The 24,119-nt window shown below is 40.0% G+C and overlaps 1 protein-coding gene across 7 annotated transcripts in view; it reads right to left on the reverse strand.

Moving 5' to 3' along the window:
* The window catches only part of DCAF5 (DDB1 and CUL4 associated factor 5), a 106,822-nt gene that overhangs the window by 43,219 nt on the left and 39,484 nt on the right, over positions 1-24,119 (reverse strand). For all 7 annotated transcript variants that reach the window (XM_078335238.1, XM_009006238.6, XM_009006237.6 and 4 more), the window contains exon 5: positions 22,163-22,292. In XM_078335238.1, coding sequence (XP_078191364.1) covers positions 22,163-22,292 — 130 coding nt within the window. The remainder of the gene's footprint in view (positions 1-22,162; positions 22,293-24,119) is intronic.

The raw sequence follows: 24,119 nt of genomic DNA on the forward strand, positions 1-24,119 counted from the left end.
CTTCTGCTGCCCATTCTAGTCAGGCCTATAGAGGAGTCTGCCCAGGACAGTCATGTGGGCCATCCCAACCCCACCCAAGCTCCCTGACCCACCATCTGCAGTTGGATTACACTACAGGAATTTGACTGTGGGCTCCAGGACAGTAACTAACTTTTCTCTTGCCTATGCTTCTGAGTAGGGAAGTCTGACCTCTCACACAAAGAAAGTACAGAGGAATCTTCCTCCTAGAATGTTTAGGGGTGCTATTTAAAGAGCAGTCGCCACCAACACTAAAAACTTCATGTTTCAGTACAAAATTTGATTCCTTCCAGAAGGATGGAATGATACCAGAAATCCAGAAAGTTGTGTTAACTGTAATTTCTTAACAGGGGTCTGCAGCTGGCCACTCCTGGTAAGAATGATAAGGATGATCTAGTCTGCCAAGAAGAGAAGGCTTGGAAGCAGTTTGCCCTCATAGTCAAGATATAAAGATGATGTCAAAGATTCTGGCTCCAAGTGTAAGATGCATGAAAAATCATCTAGGACTTTAAAGAATGTAGATTCTCAAGACTCCCACCTTCTGCCCCCCAACAATATTCCAATTCAGTCTGGGAGGTGGGCCCAGGTATCTGAATTTAACCAGCAATGCCAGTTAATTGGGACACAGGTGACTTTCTAATCACACTGAGAAACATGATTCCATTTTTGAATTTGTGGTTTGGGGGTAGAGAGAAAACAAGGTGAGAAAAGAGAAATTTTCAAAGTCAATGAAAAGCTAACCATACAATATGGCACTTTGTATAGCCTCATGTCTGTTGGCAGAAGGATCTCCAATTCCTCTTCAGATCGGAGTTCTACTGAATCAATGCCTGAAATGCTTTCTTCCTGTCCTCAACACATTCCCTGAAGAAGAAATTTCTCATTTCCTCTTGAAGAACTAGGGGTGCCTCTATACAAACAAGAATGCCTCAGTCTTGACTTGCTTTCTTGGACACTTACCTTGATAATGAAAATGCCACTGTCTCTACTCCTTCAGAGAAGAGGCTACCAATACACTCAGATGAGATGAGCAATATCTTGAAAGAACTAGCAAAACATATTAACAATGAGTTCAAATAAAAATATTCCTATAAGAAAAATTAATGAAAGACATCTATCCCAACCTATCTTAATCCAAGGATTTGCTATAAAACACAACAAGAATAGGGTAGAAGGTGATCCAAAAGTCTTAGGGCAAAAAGCAAGAACACCTCAGAACATCAGGAAGACATTCCCCACAAGTGTGGTCTCCTGTCATTTTTTTAAATTTATTTTTATTTTTTTAAGTACAAAAAACCCCCCACACAATTGGACTTCTTTGTTGCTCTGGTGGGGTAAAAAGAACATTTAAAAAAGTATTTGGCCAAGGCTAAAGCCTTGCAATACAAGAGGAACAGGCCAAGGCTGTTTCCAGAGAAAGTGATTAGGAGTGTCACTTCCAGCACAACATAGGGAATTGAAAAAGCTTCCAAGATCAGGCTCCATGGGCCTAGATTACTATAAATCTACGATTAACTAATCTATCTGATGCACCTGGTGGTGCCAACAGATTTTTCCAAAGACCACTGGCATGAATTTCCTCATTGTTTCCATGTAAGAGTTCTATAAGACCTGTGGAAGGCTTGGAGTCAAGGTACTACTCTCCCAACTCACAAACATCAGAGCTGGTGTCGTACCACAAGCAGAGAGGGAAAAGCAAGGTCCTCTGGATAGGGGAAAGTCTCTCCCCACCACAGTTTCTGATTTAAGACAGGATGACCTATAAGGAATATGGGATGTTTTGCATTTCCTATAACACAACTCCTAGAATGACAAATCCTAAGAAGATACTAGAAATAGGTAAAAAGTGAGTAAGTTCAGGGAGTTACAGTCTATACTAGTCCCATTCAAGAGTATTCAGAGTCCCCAAAATCCCTAACCATTTATTTTATGTGAGTTGGAAGGAGGATGAAGAACCTGGGCTTTCTCTTTTGTTTTCCTAATACAATCCTCAGTCCCAAGACTGAAACTTCTCTAGAGGGACCAGAACTGTTGGACAAGCAGCCCAAGAATGACACATTGCGATCTGTGAATGAACACATATATTTTCCCCAGAACATGACTCACTGCCAAGCTTCTCTGGCTTGATATATAGATGAATTCAGTATACTTTTTGAATATCCAGAAATTTAGATTCGACTGAAGTTGGAAGAAAGGCTTGACTAAATTTCGGATAAAAAAATCTTTATATATAATCAAATGGCATCTCCAGCCCTTTCATGAAGCACATATGGATGGTAGGCATTGCAGTGTTTCTAATTACCATCTTCCAGAACAGGAACATGCCCAGAATGGAACTGTTCTAGAGCCTGGAACACTTCAACTTTTTTGGCTCATAGGTTCCAAAAGCCCCACAGAACAAACCAAGATCTCAAAGCGAATTAAAAGGCTATATAATAACAGATTTACTATCATGACTTCCCACAGAATAAAGGACTCAACATTTAGTCATCTGAGTTTATCAGATGGCCTAGTTTATTCAAAACCCCCTCTACCCAAAAGCTGGTGAAATAACAATTTTTATAAACAGCCATTTAATCTTCATCTTATGTGGTATCAGCCCTGACCTCACAGTGCATAAAACTGGGGAGGATGAGTTCAATGAACAGTGGTTGGCAAGAAGGAAGAAAGCAAGGAGAAGGAGGGAGTCTTAGATGGCAGTTGCTATAGCAACAGTAACAGTAGAGAAGGAGGGGGTGGGAGGATATGCAGGTAAACAGGCAGTCTCTGATGGCAAGACAAGAAGTTGGGGTGGGTGTGCTGAGTATTAGGTGACAAGGCCACAAAGCTAGAGGAATGCTGAAGAGGAAAGAAGAAAAGTCTGGAAAAACAATCCTAAGCAGAAGAGGATCTGAAAACAAAAATCATGATTTGGTACTTTCTAAAAAGAACTCTTATACAAACAATTGAAAACAAGAGAAGAGAGAAAGGTCAAGGAAAGAATCCTTCCTTCCAACTGCTGACTGATGAGACACCATTACAGGAAAACAGCTTGTTTCATACAGGAGCTACTCACGGAGAACATATTCAAAAACCAAAATCACCTCTAGTTGGCAATAATATGAATGCCTCAGAAAAACAGTATTAAAACGTTTTTATAGTAACCCTTTGTAATAAGTACATTTTATACTGCATCCTAGTACACCCACATTAATTTAGCATAAATTCATTAAACAATATCTAGCTCCAACTGTATGCAATGCACTGACTTTCCATTCTCTATTTTTTATTTAAGAAATACTTGTGACCATCACCCACTGGATGATGATAATGATTATTATTATTATTATTGAGACAGGGTCTCACTTTGTCACCCAGGCTGGAGTGCAGTGGTGCAATCTCCACTCACTGCAAGCTCCGCCTCCCAGGTTCAAGCAATTCTCCTGCTTCAATCTCCTGAGTAGTTGGGATTACAGGCATGCGCCACCATTCCTGGCTAAGTTTTGTATTTTTAGTAGAGACTGGGTTTTGCCAGGTTGACCAGGCTAGTCTTGAACTCCTGACCTCAAGTGATCTGCCCACCTCAGCCTCCCAAAATGCTGGGATTACAGGCATGAGCCACCAAGCCTGGCCACCCACTGGATTATTGAAAGAGCTTCCTAGCTTATCTCTTGCTTTCATTGTTGGCTTCAGTTTATCCTTAACAAAGCAGCAGAGGAGATGCTGAACCATGAATCTAATCCTATCACTCCTTTGCGGAAAACCCTCCAGTGGCTCCCCATTTCCAACAAGAGTAAAAACCAAATTCCTTACACTGCCGGCAAGGCCCTAAACAATCCCCCTTACCCTCATCCTTTATGTCTCTGACCCCACCTCCGAGGACTCTCTTCTTACCTTATTCAACTTCAACCACATGGTGCCTCTTCACTGTTCCTAGAACATGTCAGGCATGCTTCTGCTGCAGAGCTGTAACACTTACAGATCCCGCAGCCTAGAATGTTCCTCCCTAGGTCTGAGCATGGTTCATTCATTTGCTTCTTTATTCAAATATTCTCCTCAATTAGGCCTTTCCTGACACCTTATGCAGAAATACAACTCCAATGCTTCTTCCCTGGCCCACTTCATTTTCCTCTACTGCATCAATCATCATATTACATACATTTTTAATATATTTTTACAAGTTTATTTTGTTTCTTATTTGTTTTTCCTCACTAGATGATTAGCTTTTATATCTTTTCTTTGTGTACTCCATGCTTAAACAGTGCCAGGCAATAGGCATTTGATAATCAGCTGTTGAATGTACAATCTAATCAATCATAAGCAGCAGTTTGAAAACACTTACTTAGAACATTTTTAAAAACTAACAAAAAACAGGCATCATCAAGATTCACATGGCTCTTGGCATTTGTCCACCCATGAAACCTGATCTCAGGAAGCAAGCAGCAAACAGCATAAAATCAGATAAATAGCAGGAAGCTTGGAGAGCATCTGAGTCAAAGTCCTCTTACATAGGTGCAGATCTGTGGTCCATAGTGATCTGTCAAACCATCCAGGTCCCTACATCTCACATGAAGCCATGACACCACCATACATCCTTTAAGTGAGTTAAATTCATCCATGTGCTACTCACGTAAACAGCCAACAAGAAATAAGAATTTAACAGGTAAACAAGTATCTTAATTATATCTTAGACTTTGAAGCAAGTTCCTGGCTGGGCATGGTGGCTCATCCCTGTAATCTCAAGTCTTTGGGAGGCCCAAGCGAGAGGATTGCTTGAGCTCAGGGGTTCGAGGGCAGCCTGGGCAACAAAGTAAAACACTGTCTCTACAAAAAAAAAAAAAATACAAAAATTTGCCAAGCATGGTGGCATGTGCCTGTAGTCCCAGCTACTTAGGAGGCTAAAGTGGGAGGATCAATTGAGCCACTGTACTGCAGCCTGGGTGACAGAACAAGACACTGTCTCAAAGAATTAAAAAAAAAAAAAGTTTCTGATATTTGCAAAGAAGAAGTTCAAAAGGAAAATTAATAATTAAGCTTTAAAAAGAAGTCAATTACAAGTTAAAAGAAAGTAGATTAATCTATCATGTTTCAGAAAGTCACCAGTGAATTCAGCAGGTATTAAATATATGTCCTGCTCAATTATGTTCAAAAATAGTGATATACATATTGACGGATATACAGAGATCAATAAGAAGATATATTAACAAGACCATAGAACTTGGGTCATTTTTACTTTCTTTATAGCTTTCATTTATTTTCCAAACTTTTCTACAATGAACATAAACTTCTATAATCAAATGTCTTCTCATATGTACTCCCTCTTTTAAAAAGGCTCCATGGAAGAAAGCTTTGAGAAACATATGAGAATAGGGAATTTAGAGAGCCTTTTAATGGAATCTTCACATAATAAAGTGACCCGTAGGATTCTGGTACAAATGCTAAATTTGAAATTCAGTCTTTATTTTAAATCCATATAACAACAGTCAAACAAAAATTTTTAAAGGACTCTGAAAATCTTAGTGTTCCCTACTATCCTTCTCAATGAGGGCAAATACTATCCCTCCTCTGGTAGGTTTCTAGATACTAAACAGGTTTCCCTTGGTTAGCACTGGACATAGTCACCAGGTTAGGTCTGAAACTACATTCAGTTTTGTTTCTTTCTACAGATCCACTATCCCACTTCCAAAGTATCCATAAATAAATGGCAAAGTTATGTGATCAGAATAGAAAACGATTCAAAACACAAAAGTATTTTATGCAGAATCGAGAAACATTAGCAATGTTCTTGGAAAGTCTTCTATATATGGGCAAGTTCATGGGTAAAGGAAGCCAGTATTATTATTGAGAGTATACTAAGAAGTCCCTATCTAAAATATGTGACTTGCAACACATAAAACATAAGGTCAAATCTGGAATCACAAAATAAAAAGTTCAAACTATGAATAATTCACCGAAGGGATTATATCAAGATAGATGCCCCTGAAGAAGCAACCAGTTCTTCATTAAATTTAACTTCCAAAATGTTTTCCTGTACATCATATCATCTAACCCTTACAGTAATCCTAAAAAATAGACAGTATGGCCGGGCGCGGTGGCTCACGCCTGTAATCCCAGCACTTTGGGAGGCCGAGGAGGGTGGATCACGAGGTCAAGAGATCAAGACCATCCTGGTCAACATGGTGAAACCCCGTCTCTACTAAAAATACAAAAAATTCGCTGGGCATGGTGGCGCAAGCCTGTAATCCCAGCGATTCGGGAGGCTGAGGCAGGACAATTGCCTGAACCCAGGAGGTGGAGGTTGCGGTGAGCCGAGATCGCGCCATTGCACTCCAGCCTGGGTAACAAGAACGAAACTCCGTCTCAAAAAAAAAAAAAAAAAAAAAGACAGTATGGGTAACATCAACCTCACGTTATACTGGAGGAGACCAAGGTCCTGAGTAATTACAGGACTTGGCCCTGACCACACAATCGAGCAGCCGAAATAGAAGAAGCAAGATTTTTCTGCTTCTTGGTTCAACAAGATTTCACAGAATACACTGTGGAGATGTATTATCCCACCTATTAAAAAGAATAGCATCAGACTGCAATGCATCAGGGCCAGAGGAATTCATCTAAGTCATTCACTTCACACCCTTCCCTATAATTCAGTAATTTATTCATGCATACATTCATTTAACTATTTATTGAATACCTGCTGACTATCTTAGGCACTGTGCCAGGCGCAAGGATTCAAAGATGAAATTCAAAGATGTTACAGTTTCCATGAACAGGGCTGTAATAAGGGGAAGATGTGCTGTGAGAGGACAGAGGAAGAATAGCTGCCATCTACAGGGGAGACAGGAGTAGGGGTAGTCACAAAAGACTTCCTGGAAGGAAAACATAAGCTCACCCAACAGAGAGCCAGAGTTGACTCCAATTCTTAACTGGCAAAAGAAACAAGATAAATCTGGTTATGTTAATACAGTCATGCATCGCTTAAATGACAGAAATATGTTCTACAAAATGTGTTGTTAGGCAATTTTGTTGTGTGAACCCCACAGAGTATATTTACACAAATCTAGATGGTATAGCCTACTACACACCCCAGCTATGTGGTATAACCTAGGCTACAAACCCATACAGCATGTTATTTATATTATTATATGCAACACTGAACACCATAGGCAACTGTAACACAATGGTTAAGTATTTGTGTATCTAAACATAGCTAAACATTTAAAAGGCACAGTAAAAATTCAGTATAAAAGATAAAAATGATACAGATGTATAGGGTATCTACTATGAATAGAGCTTGCGGGACTGGAAGTTGCTCTGGGTGAGGCTGTGAGTGAGGAATAAGTGAGTGTGAGGGCTCAGGACATTACTGTACACTACCACCATAGACTATATAAATATTATACACTTAGGCTACACTACATTTATTTAAAAATATTTTTCTTTCTGCAATAATTGACCTGAGTTTGCCAGAACTTTTTTTTTTTTTTTTGAGATAAAGTCTCACTCTGTCACCTAGGCTGGAGTACAGTGGTGTGATCCTGGCTCACTGGAACCTTCACCTCCCGAGTTCAAGTGATTCTCCTGCCTCAGCCTCCTTAGTAGCTGGGATTACAGGCACGTACCTGTAATTACCACGCCTGGCTAACTTTTCTATTTTTAGTAGAGACAGTGTTTCACCATGTTGGCCAGGCTGCTCTCGAACTCCGGACCTCAGGTGATCTGCCGCCTCAGCCTCCCAAAGTGCTGTGATTACAGGCGTGAGCCACCACGCCTGGTCATTAGTTTACTATAACTTTTTTACAGTTTCAACTTTCGACTGTTGTTATAATACTTAGCTTAAAACAGGCACATTGTACAGCTGTACAAAAACATTTTCTTTCTTTATATCCTTATTCTATAAGCTTTTTTTAAACTCTTTTTTTTTTGTTAAAAACTAAGACATACACACATACATTAGCCTAGACCTACACAGGGTCAGGATCATCAACATCACTATCTTCTACCTCCACATCTGTCCTACTGGAAGGTCCTTAGGGTCAATAATACAACATGGGGCTGTCATCACTTATGATAATGACTTTTTCTGGAATACCTCCTGAAGGACCTGCCTGAGGCTGCTTTACAGTTAACTTTTTTTAATAAGTAGGAATATATGCTAAAATAACTATAAGTATAGTATAGTAAATATGTGAACCAGTAACATAGCTGTTTATTATCAAGGGTTATGTATTGTACATAACTGTATGTACTACACTTTTACATGACTGGCAACACAGTATGTTTGTTTACACCAGCATCACCACAAACACATGAATAATGTGTTGTACTACAATGTTATAACCACTACATCACTAGGTGACAGGAATTTTTCAGCTCCATTATAATCTTACGGGACTTCCGTCATATATGTGGGTCCACTGTTGACTGAAACATCACTATGCAGAATACACGTGTATACGAATAAATTCTCAACATACACCAATGAGCAAAAAAGTCCAGTTGTAGAACGATTATATAGTGGCGTATTTGTGTAAAAAACATACAAGCTATAAGCATATGGAAATAATGCCATATATTTTTCTACAGGTACATGTACAAGCATATAATAACCAAGAAAAAGTTCTGGAAGCATGTATTATAAACCCATAATACTCACTACCCCCAGGAAAAAACATGAAGGACCAGGACTAGAAGATGTAGTCAGAGGGGGCTTTAGCCTATGGACAGTTTTAAAAGGAGAACATTATTACCTGTTACTTGTATTTATTTTATTTTCTTTTTTTTTTTGTAGGAAGGGAGGAAAGGAGGGAGGGAAGGAGGAAGGAAGGGAGGGAGGGAGGGAGGAAGAGAGGGAGAGAAGGGAAGGAAGGAAATCAGGCAATGAGAGAGACATTGCTGACCTCGATCTAGAGGTCTACAAGTTGATTTCTTTTTTTGAGAGAAGGAAAGAAAAAAAAGGAGTGAAGGAGAGGAAGAAAGAGGAAGAAGAAGAGGGAGAACGAAAATATTGCTTTATTCTAAAAAAAATGGGTATTAATAATGGCCAATCAATATTTCATTTAAACCTATGAGTAGGTGTGATGTCGTATTGACAAGAATGTATATTTTGTGTATTTAAAGTGAAGTGCTCTATAAAGTTTACTTGTTCCGGATCTGAGTTCGAGTCCTTGATATCCTTATTAATTTTCTGTCTCATTCAGTCTAAGTCTCTATGTATCTGGGTGTTAGGATTGTTAGCTCTTATTGTTGCATTGATCCTTTTATCACTATATCTTTGTTGCTTTAAAATCTATTTTATCAGATACGAGAATTGCAACTCCTGCTTTTTATTTATTTATTTTTGCTCTCCATTTGGTTGGTAAATCTTTCTCCATCCCTTTGAGTCTTTGTGTATCCTTGCATGTGAAATGGGTCTGGATGTAGCATACCATTAGGTTTTGGCTGTATCTTTTGATTGGGGGATTTAGTCTATTTAAATTTAGGATTACTGCCATTTGATGTTAACTGGCTGTTTTATCCATTCGTTGATGTAAATTCTTCTTTATGTTGATGCTCTTTACTTTTTGGTATATTTTTAGAAAGGCTAATACTGGTTGTTTCTTTCTATATGTAATGCTTCTTTCAGAAGCTCTTGTAAAGCAGGCCTGGTAGTAATAAAATCTCTGAGTTCTTGCTTGTTCATAAAAGATTTTATTTTTCCTTCAGTTGTGAAGCTTAGTTTGGCAGGATATGAAATTCTGGGCTGAAAGCTCTGTTCTTTAAGGATGTTGACTATTGGCCCCCACTCTCTTCTGGCTTGTAGGGTTTCTGCTGAGAGATCTGCTGTAAGTCTGATAGGCTTGCCTTTGTGGGTAACCTGACCTTTCTCCCTGGCTGCCCTTAGTATTTTCTCCTTTGTTTCAACCCTGGTGAATCTAACTATTATGTGCTTTGGGGTTGCTCTTCTTGAGGAATATCTTTGTGGTGTTCTCTGTATTACCTGGGGTTGAATATTGTCCTGCTTTGCTAGTTTAGGAAAATTTTCCTGAATAATATCCTGAAGAATATTTTCCCGCTTGGATTCATTCTCTCCATCGCATTCAGGTATACCTATCAAACGTAAATTTGGTCTTTTCACATAGTCCCACAATTCTTGGAGACTTTGCTCATTCCTTTTTATCCTTTTTTCTCTAATCTTGTCTTCTCATTTTATTTCATTAAGTTGGACTTCGACCTCTGATATCCTTTCTTCTGCTTGAACAATTCGAGTGTTTAAACCTGTGCATACTTCTTGGAGTTCCTGTATTGTATTCTTCAGTTCCATTAATTCACTTATATTCCTCTCTAAGTTGTCTATTCTCATTAGGATTTTGTCAAACCTTTTTTCAAAGTTCTTAGTTTCTTTACATTGGGCTACAACGTGTTCTTTTAACTCACAGAAGTTTCTTATTATCCATCTTCTGAAGCCTGATTCTGTTAATGGGATGCACTCGTTCTCCATCAAGCCTTGTTCCCTTGTTGATGAGGAACTGTGATCCTCTTTAGAGGGAGAGGCATTCTAATTTTGAGTATTCCCATCATTGTAAATTTATCCACCTGTCGTCTTTGTAATTACCAACTTTCAAATTAGGTCTCTGAGTGGACGTCCAAGTTGTTAATTCCCAAGGCCAAAATATGAGCAACCCACTGCGCCAGCCAAAACAGCGGCATTAAGACTGATGGTGCTTTTCTGCCCAGGAATCTCCAGTCTGGCTTCCTTCTTGAGTCTGTAATAGGCGACTGCCTTCCTGGAGCTCCAAACCTTGGTCAGAAGGGGAACCAGTCCTGTTTACTCTGCACCAAGAGCTGCCGCACCGAGGTGCCGGCAAAACCGCTGCGCCAGCCACAAGAGTCACGCTGGTGACCCGTGCGGCTCCTCCAAACCTCGGTCAGAAGGGGAACCAATCCCGTTTACTCTGCACCAAGAGCTGCCGCGCCGAGGTGTTGGTAAAACCACTGCGCCAGCCACAAGAGTCGCGCTGGTAACCCGTACGGCTCCTCCACTGGGAATCTTCTGCTCTGTGAGCGACCAAAATTTGTCTGAAAGTGTGGCGTCCTCTTGTTCTCTGCGCTTTCACTGGGAGCTGCAATCCCGAGATGTTAGTGATTGGCCATCTTGGATCGTTCCTCCTGTTTTCTTTTTCTTTTGAAATAATTATAAATATAAGAAATATACAAGAAGGTCCTGTGCATCCTTCATCCAGCCTCTTCCAATGTTATCACCATCTTGCATAGCCATAGTACAATATCACAACCAGGAAAATTACACTGGTGCAATTCACAGGATTCATTCAAATTTTATCAGTTATACATGCATTCATTTGTGTTAGGTGAATGTGATAACCACTATGCTATGGAAACTTGGTTGTATAGCTTATGTATGTACATCATACATAGCTTCATGTAACAATCACTGCAATTAAGATATTTATCTGTACCATTACCACAAGACTCCCTCATGCAACCTTGTCCTCTACTCCCATTCCTAACTCCTGGCAACCAATCTGTACTTATTTTGGTAATTATATCATTAATAAGGATTACATAAATGGAATTATACAGCATGTATTCTTTTGAGATTGGCTTTTTCAGTCAGCAAAGTTTCCTTAAAGTTCATCCAAGTTGTATCAACAGTTAGTTCCTTTCTATCACTGTGTAGCAGTCCATGATATGAAGGTACCTCATTCACCTAATGAAGGACATATGGGTAGTTTCTAGCTTTTGGTTATACAGAATAAAGCCACTATGAACATTCATGTACAAGTTTCTTTGTAGAAATAAATTTCATCTCTTAGATATATATCCAAGAAGGAAATTGCTGGGTCATACGGTAAGCTCATCTTTAATTTATAAAGGAACTACAAACTGTTTCCCAGAGTGGCTGTACCATTATATATTCCCACCAGCAATACATGAGTGACTGAGTTTCTCCACATCTTCACTAGCATTGCTTGTACTTTAAAAAGCTAAACTAAGAAGTCTGTCACAGTATTTCAAAACAAATGGAGAGATAACTAGGCATTTTTAACTTCTTTATGGATACACACACTATCAATGAAATATTTTTGTACCCATTTAAGGAACTCAAACCTGAATTTGTTCAAGCTCCTAGACCTAATATCAATTTATGGGAAAAACCAGAGTCAGAGAAACATGCTAAATTGCAGTATAAGAATGCAATCAGCCCAAGCTAGAATATAAGAAATTCCTAAGACAAATAATCCCATTTCTTCTACATGAAAGTTGCAAGCAAAAGAAGCGAGAGACAGCCGGGTACGGTGGCTCATACCTGTAATCCCAGCACTTTAGAAGGCCAAGGTGGGCGGATCACCTGATATCAGGAGTTTGAGACCAGCCTGGCCTAAATGGTGAAACCCCGTCCCTACTAAAAATACCAAAAATTAGCTGGGCGTAGTGGAAGGTGCCTGTAATCCCAGCTACTCAGGAGGCTGAGACAGGATAATCACTTGAACCTGGGAGGCAGAGGTTGCAGTGAGCCAAGATCAGGCCATTGCACTCCAGCCTGGGAAACAAGAAGGAAACTCCGTGTCAAAAAGAAAGTGAGACAGGGGTACATACCTAGACTATAAAAGACTTGGAAGATGGTATTAAGAGATGGTATTAAGGAATTACTGTTACTTTTTTAGGTGAAATAATCTTGTGGCTATGTTTTTTTAAATTGTCTTTTTATAGAAAGCAGTTTGGTAGTTCCTCAAAAATTTTAACATAGAATTTCCATATGACCTAGTAATTCCACTCCTATGTGTAATATACCCAAAATAATTGAAAACAGGTTCTCAAAAATATATTTGTTTATGAATGTTAATGATAGATATCATTCACAATAGACAGAAGATGGGACAATCCAAATGGCCATCATTAGATGAATGGATAAACAAAATGTATATATTACTATCTGCATAATGTATGTATAATGGAATATGATTTAGCCATAAAAAGGAATGAGGCACTAATACATGTGGATGAATCTCAAAAACATGATGCAAAATGAAAGAGGCCAGACAGAAGGTCACATATTGTGATGGCCAATGTTAGGTGTCAACTTGACTGGATTCAGGCATGTCTACATGACTTGTTGAGGCATTGTTACTGGCTGTTGTCTATGAGGCTGTTTCCAGAGGAGATTGAGATGTGAGTCAGTGGGCAGGGAGAGGATGACCCACCTTCAGTGTGGGCAGGCATTGTTCCGGTGTGACCAAAACAAAGCAAATCGAAAAAGGGGGCTTTTCACCTTGCTGATGTTCCTCCACTCTCTTTCCATACCTATGCTTTGTTTCCTCTCCTCCTGCCCTGGGACATGAGACTCCAAGTTCTTCTGCCTTTGGACTTTGGGACCTGCATCACTGGTCTCCTGGGGGCTCCTGGGCCTTTGGCCTCAGACTGAAGCCTGTACTGTTGGCTTCTCTGGTTTTGAGGCTTTCAGACTTGAACTGACCACTTTACTGGCTTTTCTCATTCTCCAGCTTGCAGACAGCCTATCATTCACTTTTGTGATGGTATGAGCCAATTCTCCCTAATAAACAATAAACTACCTTTTATATATACAAATATCTTATTGGTTCTGTTCCTCTGGTGAACCCTGAATACTTATACATAGTGTGAAATACCCAGAATAGGCAAACCTTATTTTTACTATTCTTTTATCTGGGTTTTTTTTTGTTTCTGTTTTTGAGACAGTTTCACTCTTTTTTCCCAGGCTGGAATGCAATGGTGTGATCTCGGCTCACTGCAACCTCTGCCTCCCGGGTTCAAGTGATACTCCTGCCTTAGCCTCCATAGCAGCTAGAATTACAACCCACCACCACACCAGCTAATTTTGTATTTTTAGTAGAGATGAGGTTTCACCACATTGGCCAGGCTGGTCTTCAGCTCCTGACCTCAGGTGATCCACCCACCTTGGCCTCCCAAAGTGCTGGGATTACAGGCATGAGCCACCACACCCAGCCTTACCTGTTTTTTAAATTTTTATTTCTTTTTAGTGATAGGGTCTCATTCTGTCACACAGGTTGGAGTGCAGTGGTGCGATCATGGCTCACTTCAGGCTCAACCTCTTGGGCCCAAGCGATCCTCCTGTCTCAGCCTCCCCAGTGTCTAGGACTGCAGGCTCTGCCACTACCCCACCTGGATAATTTTTTTAAACATTTTATAAAGATAGGGTGTATGTTGCCCAGGTTTGTCTTGAACGCCTACCCTCAAGCAATCCTCTTGCCTGGGGCTTCCAAAGTGCTGGGATTTACAGGCGTGAGCCACTGCATCCAGCCTACTTTTACATATATTTGAAAAACAAGTCTTACCATAAAAATTTTTAAGAAGAAAAAGTCAACATTTTATTTTAAAATAAGAAAGTTGGCTGGTCATGGTGGCTCAGGCCTATAATCCCAGTACTTTGGGAGGCTGAGACAGGAAGACCATTTGAAGTCACATGCCTGTAGTCCCAGCTACTCAGGAGGCTGAGGCAGAGAATTGCCTGAACCTAGGAAGTGGAAGCTGCAGTGAGCTGAGATTGCACCACTGCATTCCAGACCAAGTAACAGAGTGAGACTTCATCTCAAAAAAAAAAAAAAAAAGAAAAAAGAAGTAAAAGAAAGCCCGTTTGACTTACGTTTTTATATCATCTATTTCTGAATAACTGGGCTTGGGGAATATTAAAGGAATAATATGAAATGATACATGTTTGCAGAGCTCCACTCCATTTACCAGGCATCCCCCAGATGTCCTGGCCTGAAGTGAAGTCTCTTGTTATAAAAGACATTTGTGTTTGGTGAGAAGGAATAGACACAAGGAATCTCTGGCCTAAACTCCAAAGACCCTAGGTGTGAGTGAACTTGAGCAAATTCAACACGGATCTCTCTGATTAACCACAGCTTCCATCTTGCAAGATCAGCAAAGTTGCTAAATCACTTTAGATATTTGCTAAATAATGGCAGAATCACACTTCCAGAATCCCACCCTGAACCAACAATTCAACCTCTAGATATGGGCTCTAGGAAGGAGAGCTTCGACAAGGTCCTCTGAAGATGATTCTGATGCCCCTTAATGTTTGAGAATCCTTGGATTAGTATATACCAGCGGCCTGGTGTCCTCCAGTGGGCAAAACTGATTTTATAGCTCCACCTTGTGGCCAAAAAGCTACAAAGCAACTTCACCAGAATACCTGGCTCTCTGCCACGTAACTGATTGATGGCAGAATTCAAAGCCCAGCCTTACAACCTCCTCTAAGGATTTATTCCTTAGATTACAACATTTGGATCCATGTCATTATACTCAGGGATTAACAGGTTCATAAACATTATGGAAAATTAGCTTTGAAAATATTTTGTAAAAGTTAGTTTTGACTATTTTGGGATGAGTAAAACACTATATATTCATTCAATATTTACTAAGTTTCCATACTATTCCAAGCACTGTGCTAAGCACTAGAGATTAAAGATGAATAAAACATACACCTGCCCTTAAAAATTCATAGAAAAACACAATAATAGTGTACATTAGGACAAATGCGTCCTTTCTGTGAAGAAGCTCGTGGGCACTGGGAAGGAAATAGAAGATATAAATACTGGCCTAGCCAGAGATGAGACATAGCATATGAATAACTAATGATGGCAAAAGCAGAGACTGAGGTGTGCAACATGAACGCCACAAACCATAAGTACTTTACAGAGATTCTGAATGGAGAGATCTAGAATTTAGGGACAGCTGCATTAATTCAACATACACTGTGCTAGATGCTGAGGGACATGGTGAGTAAAAGCATCTTTAAGAGTATGTAACAGGGAGATCTAGCAAAGAAGTTTCCCCTGATGGGTTATCACTTGTTCCTAATTTAAAGAAAATTCGAGAAAAAAAGAGAAAGTATCCTCTATGTGTATGTGTTTTGGGGAGTGGTACAAAGGGAGAAGGGACACAAGCTAAGGAGCCAGTGCAGTCAGTACCTTATGGAGAGAAGGAAATGGGTCTGAAATGGAGTACGGGTTTAAGGAGTGAAGAGTGGCCAAGCACTGAAACAGAGCAAAAATGTTTATGGCAGAGGGAGGGAGAGACAGAAGAGGCAAATGGACTTTGAGATTTTAGCCAGGATGATTATAAGAGAGATAATGACATTAATAAAAAACAAAGAAGTTTAAGAAAGGAATACAGTGCTTGGGAGAAAACAAGCTTTTTATTAAGGAGCTCAGAGGATGGACCACTTGCATGAGTACCATAAACCTATGTATGGTAAAGATGGGTGAGTAGAAGACAGAAAGGAGTAGCTTAATAAACAGAAAGCATGCCCCCCTGACTAAAGCTAATCGTTGTGACAAACAAACCCCAGTGATCTCCAGCTTTTCCATTGCAGTTTTCTATAATACCATAAAAATTGCTAGGCCCACTTGACTCTTCTCTCACTCTCTTTTGTCCCTTTAAAAGCCAGCTCTGTAAAGAGCCAGGGTTGTTGCTACAGCCACTGGAATAGCAGGGAAGAAGATAAATACCCACTCGAAGACAACAGTGGCCTTGGATTCTTTTTTTAAATTTTAAGATATAACACAATACAGTAAAGTGTACTAATTCTAAGGGTATTGCTCAATACAATTTTATATAGGTATATAACCATGAAATTGCCACCCAGATCAAGATAGAGAACCCCAAAAGTTTCCCTCATGCCTTCCTTAGTCAATACCTTACCCAGAGGTAACCACTATTCTGACTTCCATAACCTGCCTGTTCTTGAGCATCATACAAATGGAATCACACAGAGACTTGTTTGTATTTATTTTATTCAACATTATGACCATGAGATTCATCCATGTCAATGTGTATATTTATAGTTTGTTGTTTATTTATGTTTGTGTAATATTCTTTGGTACAGCTATTCCAGTTTATCCATTTTCCATTTTCCTTTGATGGATATTTAGGTTGTTTCTAGCTTTTGGCTATTACAAATAAAGCATCCGTAAATGTTCTTGTACATGTCTCTGGTAGAAGTATGCACTCATTTCTCTTAGATATACTTAAGAGTGAGATTGCTGGGTCATGGAGTTATGGTGTTTAGCTTTAGTAGATACTGACAAATAGGTTTCCCTACTGATTGTACTGATTTATACTCACCTAAAATGTATGCACATTTTTCAATTTGTCCACACCCTTGTTAACACCTGGTACTGTAAGTCTTTTTAATTTTAAACACTCTAGGTGAATAGTGACACTCATTGTAGTTTTAATTTGCATTGCTCTCATGAGTGATAACGTTCACTACCTTTCAAATACTTATTGGGTATTTGGATATTTTCTTTGGCAAAGTACCTGTTCAACATTTTTGCTCATTTTTAAATTAAATTTTTGTTTTTTACTTACCGATTTGTACTGGATAGTAATTCTTACTCAATATATGTATTCTGCATTTTTTTTTCCAGAGCTGTTCTTGACTCATCTTTTCACTTACCATTTTTTTTTTTGAGACAGAGTCTTGCTATGTCCCAGGCTGGAGTGCAGTGATATAATCTTGGCTCACTGGAACCTCTGCCTCCCAGGTTCAAGCTATTCTCCTGCCTCAGCCTCTCAAGTAGCTGGGATTACAGGCGTGCCATAGCACGCCCCATTACTTTTTGTATTTTTTTTTTTTTTTTTTTTTTTTTTAGTAGAGACGGGGTTTCACCATGTTGGCCAGGCTGGTCTTGAAATCCTGACCTCGTGAACCACACACCTTGGCCTCCCAAAGTGCTGGGATTACATGCATGAGCCACTGTGCCTGGGCCTTTTCACTTACTTAATGGTGTCTTGGCCAGGCGTGGTGACTCACACCTATAATCCTGGCAATTCGGTAGGATGAGGCAGGAGGATTGCTTGAGTCCAGGAGTTTGAGATCAGCCTGGGTAACACAAAGAGACCGTGTCTCTACCAAAAAAAATTTAAATATTAGCCAGGCATGATAGCATGAGCCTGTGGTCCCAGGTAGTTGGGAGACCGAAGTAGGAGGACTGCTTGAGCCTGGGAGGTCAAGGCTGCAGTGAGCCATGATCATGCCATTGCATTCCAACCTAGGCAAGAGACCAAGACCCTGTCTCAAAAAAAAAGTGGTGTCTACTCAACAAAAGTTCTTAATTTTAATGAAATCTAATTTTTCATTTTTTCTTTGATGTCCAGGGCTTCTGAGGTTTTGTTTAAGAAATCTTTGTCTACCCTGATGGCTTTGCATGCTGAAAGGAAGGAGGTTAAATTCAGGACAGCCTCATTCATTAAAGGAAGGAGGCTAAATTCAGGACAGCCTCATTCAACAAATATCAGAGCCTGAGTGCCTTTTCCAGCCTTTGACATTAAGCCCCTGGGCTTTACTTTTCCATGTTGGTATGAGCAACCCTCAAATGTAATATGGCAGAGATTGTCTGGCTTGTTCAGGAGGCAAAGAGTTTCATTTAATCTGGTCTCTATGGAAGTAAGATTGGCACAGGGCCCCCCAAAACAGACATTTAACTAAGGTCCACAAAGCCAGAGAGGACCTAAGAGCAGTTTCCCCTGATAGTAGGAACTTGCGCTCATTGCCCATTTTCAGATGCAACATTTACACAACACGTGAAAGCACCATCTTATAAGGTAAGTCTTCATACGGATTCTTGGCTTGCCCCAGTTTTATTACTGAGTGGGAAAAAAACACTCTGTTTATTATCCTTGTCAAAGCAAGACATCGTTATCTGTCACAGAACTAACAGTTCCTGATGGAAACTAAAGAGATGAGAAGGGAGAGAGGTGGTGAGCAAGCAGACAGCTAAAACAGGCAATGAAGAGTGGGACAGTAGAGTGAGAGCAGGGGAAACTTGCTTTTCCTGAATTCTCTAGACATTAAAGGATCTTAGTTCTGAAAACTGTTCAGAGGCCACTGCAACAGCTCAAGAAAGATATAACTGGGATATTGGCAGTGAGAAAGGAGGTTGGTTGTGAAAAAAACAGCAGAAATCATCTAAATGAAATAAATAAAACCTTGTCAGAACATGCAATGTACACCTGCACGTGTGAAATTTTCTCTTATCCAGTCACTTACACTCAAGTCTCTCCTCCCTGGTGCCCACTCACCACCACTAAAATCCCTAAAGCAGAACTTTCCAACTCCAATGTCTGCAGGGCCAGACAAGTATGTAAATGAGGGATACACCTGTATTAAGACATCAAGAAGTGGTAGGACCCTTAACACATCATAAAGACTTTGGCTGACTATTGCCATATGAGAATAAAGGTCCAATAATATCAGATGTTTTGACTTTTTCAAGAGATGGAAGAAACTGCAATTTTACTTTGTAATTTTTCTAACTTTAGTATATCAGGTAGACCAAAATATCTCTGTGAGTTGAATTTGGCCTATGGGCAGCTAGTTTACAACCTCTGTTCTAAAGTGTTGCAGCAAAATAAATAGTATATGCAGATTTCCAGGGTTATAAAAGGTAAGAAGTTTGGGCCATAAGACAGTGAAAAAGGATTAACTTTCAGGGACAGAAAGTCTAATGGGCTCAGAAACTATAAAACCTTACCCATAACTGAAGAAGAACTCAAAATAAGGTATCATTTCCCCCCCATAATACTAGCAATAGTTCAAGTGTTAGTGAAGCTCTGGAGACACATGCCATCTCATACACAGTTGGTAGATCTGTAAGTCACTGCAGCCTTTGGTGGTGGGAGTCAAACAATTTTACAGCTTTTATCAAAAATTTAAAAATATACATCCTTTGATGCAGCAATCCCATACAGACATTTTTGCAAAAGTAGGCCAAGATAGATGTACAATCAGTTTCAATGCAACATTGTTTATAATGACCAGAAACTGGAGACAAGAAGTCCTGGTTGTTGAGGACATTATATAAATTGAATGCTGTGTAGTCATTAAAAGAAGGGGCTAGGTCTGTAAACTTTGGTATGAAAAAAGCTCCAAAACATATTACTAATTTAAAAAAAATAGTATTACTCTATGCTTCCTTCTGTCTCAGTTTTTTTAAAGGATGCAAACGCACAGTAGTATGCACATTACATTAAGTTCTGGAGAGATAAGATACTGTTCACTGTAGTTACCTCTGGAGTGACTACAGACACTGGAAAGGAGTAGAACTATACTGATGGACACACATTGTAAAAGACATACAAGTAACAGAGATGTAATTTTTTCCTTTTTTGTTTCCATTACATTTTTCTGCATAAAAACCCCAAAACCAATAAATGTTACTGTAAAAATAAAATAATAATCATCACTTAGAATTATTTTTAAAAGAAAGAAACTATATTTATTAGTGAGAAGACAAGTGGACAGGAGAGAAGGGCTCATATAGTACACAGTAAGAAACCGGTGGAAGAGACTGGGAGAGAATTGGGAGAAATAAAATATCCACACTCCCGTCCTCTCTCAAGGCCCTGCAGACATCATGAATTACTCAAGCTTTCCACTGGAGATGAATAGCTCAGTGCCCCACTCCAGTTGCCAGCTATTCATTGCAATAGCTGGCAACTGGAGTGGGGGAGATAACAGGTTGCAGGAAGGCTGGTGCAGTTAATCCAAATCCTGCCTTTTGTAGTATGGATGAGGCAGAATAGTTGTTCCTAAAGAGCCTGAAGTGGCAAAGAACACTGCAGCTGAACACAATTGTCTTCTCGGCAGACAGCAAGCCTCCTAAAGTACACAGTGCAAAGGCACATCAAGGGTCCTGCCACTACACACATTTCAATAGACTGTAAAAGCAAGAGCCAGGTGCCTATGCAACAGAGGGGGCAGGAGAAATCCCTGCTGCCCTGAGGAAACTGAGGGGACCCTGCTCAATGCCAGGGACACCCCTCTAGGCTACACAGATCTGCTACAATAATTCCAACTATCTCTTACTTCCCCATGGAGAGAATCAGCTAGGAGTAAAAATCATCAAGGAAGATAATCTTCTGTACTTAATTACTTCTTTCATCTGAGGCCCATGAAATAAATTATAACATCACTTAGTTTGCATGATATTCTTCTGCAACATTGCTTTATGAAATGCTTTACCTCCATGCAGAATTTCCAGAGGAGCTAGCTGGCAATGCACAGAGGTTTTGAAATAAAGCATGGCCAGTTTTATGTACAGGTACCATAAAAAGTAGTCCCTCCCCCATGGGACTCAAGGAACATAAAAGAGCCTGCTACCCACCCGTATTCCTACTTCCTTTAATGATGGCTGAGATTCCCCCATTAGTGATTCATACCATCATTCAGGATTGTCTTAGATATGCTCTTTTCATAGTGCCACGGGGAGAAACACATGAGGTCCTGAACACCATGAGGCAATGGCTCTTAACCTTTTGTTGTTGTCACTAGTCCTTTTGATAAACAGAAAATGCACACAATATATAATTTTCTTTCTTTTTTTTTGAGACAGAGTCTCACTTTGTCGCCAAGCACTAGGCTGGAGTGCAGTGGCACAATCTCGGCTCACTGCAACCTCTGCCTCCCGGGTTCAAGCAATTCTCCTGCCTCAGCCTCCTGAGTAGCTGGGACCACAGGCGCACGCCACCACGCCCAGCTAATTTTTGTATTTTTAGTAGAGATGGGGTTTCACCATGTTGGCCAGGATGGTCTCGATCTCTTGACCTCATGATCTGCCTGCCTCGGCCTCCCAAAGTGCTTGGACTACAGGCTTGAGCCACCATGCCCAGCCACAATATATAATTTTCATATATTTTTTGCAGTTCAGTTTTTTTTTTTTTTTTTGAAGCCCCCTTAAGGATTCCCTCCCTACTCACGCTTAAGAACCCCTGGCTTAGTAGCAACGAATGGCAAATCTCCACCTCCACTTCCCCCCCTACACCCACCCCAGCCCAAGAGCTCCTACGCATCTGGGGAACACTGGGACTGAAAAGAGAAGGCAATACTAAAGGGATGCTCTGACTACTTCAGATAATTGCCTAGAATTGACCCTGTCTAAAGTCCAGATTAATATTTATGATGCCTCCTCTGCAAGGAATGTGGATTTCTCACTGTCTATTCCTTAGAAACAAGCTCTCCTGGTTTAGAGACACTATACATCTTAAGAAATGCCCAGCAGACATAGCTGCCAAAGAGGTCTTCACAACACTTACTGGCTGGTCACATTACCTTAGAAATGAGGTAGGGGAAAGTTTTAACACCATGTGAATAAAGAGGACTCACCTCTGAGGTTTTCGAATGTCCCAGAGTCCCACTCCTTCCTTTGAATTGGCTGTGGCCAACAACCTGGGCTCCACAGGGTTAAACATGACACTGTGAAAAGCTGATGGATAGTTTGCCAGGCAGAAGGGCTCTGTGGAAAGAAAACTTATAATCAGTTCATTACAGGTACCTTTGGGTCACTGGCAGGCAGATAAGCAGGAATGTGAATGCAGGTAGGAGCACTCTTTAATAACCACTCCAATGGCCTGGAGCCCCAAAACAGCACATAATCCCACCAGTCACCCCTATTTGCAAGGTCTCTATGAATCCTATACATAGCAATGTGAACACATTTCGCCAAATTTTAAGCTGTTAACACCCAGAAATATATATATAGCAGTTATCAGATCCTGAGACAAAACAGAAATGGTCACTAAAAATGAGAAAATAAGCCATTTTACAGTAAGTAAAACTGAATTCCACATGAGCTGAAAAAACTGACAGCCAATCACTAGTAGGGTTATTATGCTTTTAATTCAATTGTATTCGTTTTAGAAATTAAAAGTTTTAAAACCACACACAGATTTGATGAAGATAAAACAAAATAATGAAAAAAATCAAGATGTGGTAAAACAATAGCATAGTTTTTCCCTTCTGGTTCACAATGCTCCCTAACATCCAGCCAGTATGCAATCAACTTCACCTAGAAACTCTGCATCATTTTACAAAAATCAGCAAGTTCCAAGTGAGGAAGAAACCACTTAGTAACCTAGCAGGATATACTCCTACGGAACCTGTTAGAGTGAAACAAAGAAAGCACTTCTCAGTCTATGTCTTCCATACACAGCAATTCACAGGCCTCTAGCAAGAAAGCATTCACTCATCTCCACCATCAGGGAGTTCAGACAAAGGAGAATTTCACCTACCAAGACCACAGTGACTCGACCACAGCTGCTACTTCCTGCTACCTTACCTGCCTAACCCTAAAAACAAGCTTCTCTTATAGCCTGAACCTCAATAAGAAGCACAACCCAGAATGTAAAACATTTAGCGGCACTGTTAGACTGGATAAAGAAAATGTGGCACATATACACCATGGAATACTATGTAGCCATAAAAAAGGATGAGTTCACGTCCTTTACAGGGACATATATGAAACTGGAAACCCTCATTCTAAGCAAACTGACACAAGAACAGAAAACCAAACACTGCATGCTCTCACTCATAAGTGGGCGTTGAACAAGAACACATGGACACAGGGAGGGGAACATCACACAAAAGAGCCTGTCTGGGGGTGGGGGGACTAGGGGAGGGTTAGCAGGGGGTGGGGGAATTGGAGAGGGATAACATTAGGACAAATACCTAATGTATATGACAGGGGGATAGATGCAGCAAACCACCACGGTACATGTATACCTATGTAACAAACCTGCATGTTCTGCACATATACCCCAGAACTTAAAGTATAATAATAATAATAAAGAATAAAGAACTTCAAAAACTCTTCCAAGGCTTTTAAGATTACTTTTACAACTTTTTTCTGTGGCACATTTTTAACATATAATTCTTTATATATTATATAGGCATTATCAAGTTTGATTTCTACATATAACTATTATTCATCTGAAATCTATGAGATACAGATACAGTGCACATTTATCACAGCATGGTTTATTGTGTATTACTTCTTTTCTGCACTAATTTGTGATCTTTATGATATATTAAACTCATGTATAATTAAAAAAAATTAAAAGACCCAGATCCTGCCAGACAAAGCAGGCAGGATAGTAAATTTAGGTACACAGGTATGATCGTTACAATGTGCACGAAAGGCCAGGATGGGTATGGCAGGAGCACTAAGGCTGGTACTAGAGGAAGGGGCCTTTTGAAGACAGGTAGAATTACAGAAATCTCTCTGTAGGAAATCAGCTGAGAAGATGCATTTCTTGAAGAACTTCAGAGAAAGTCAACAAAACAA

The sequence above is a fragment of the Callithrix jacchus genome, chromosome 8 (assembly GCF_049354715.1).
Source record: "Callithrix jacchus isolate 240 chromosome 8, calJac240_pri, whole genome shotgun sequence".
Classification (NCBI taxonomy): domain Eukaryota; kingdom Metazoa; phylum Chordata; class Mammalia; order Primates; family Cebidae; genus Callithrix; species Callithrix jacchus.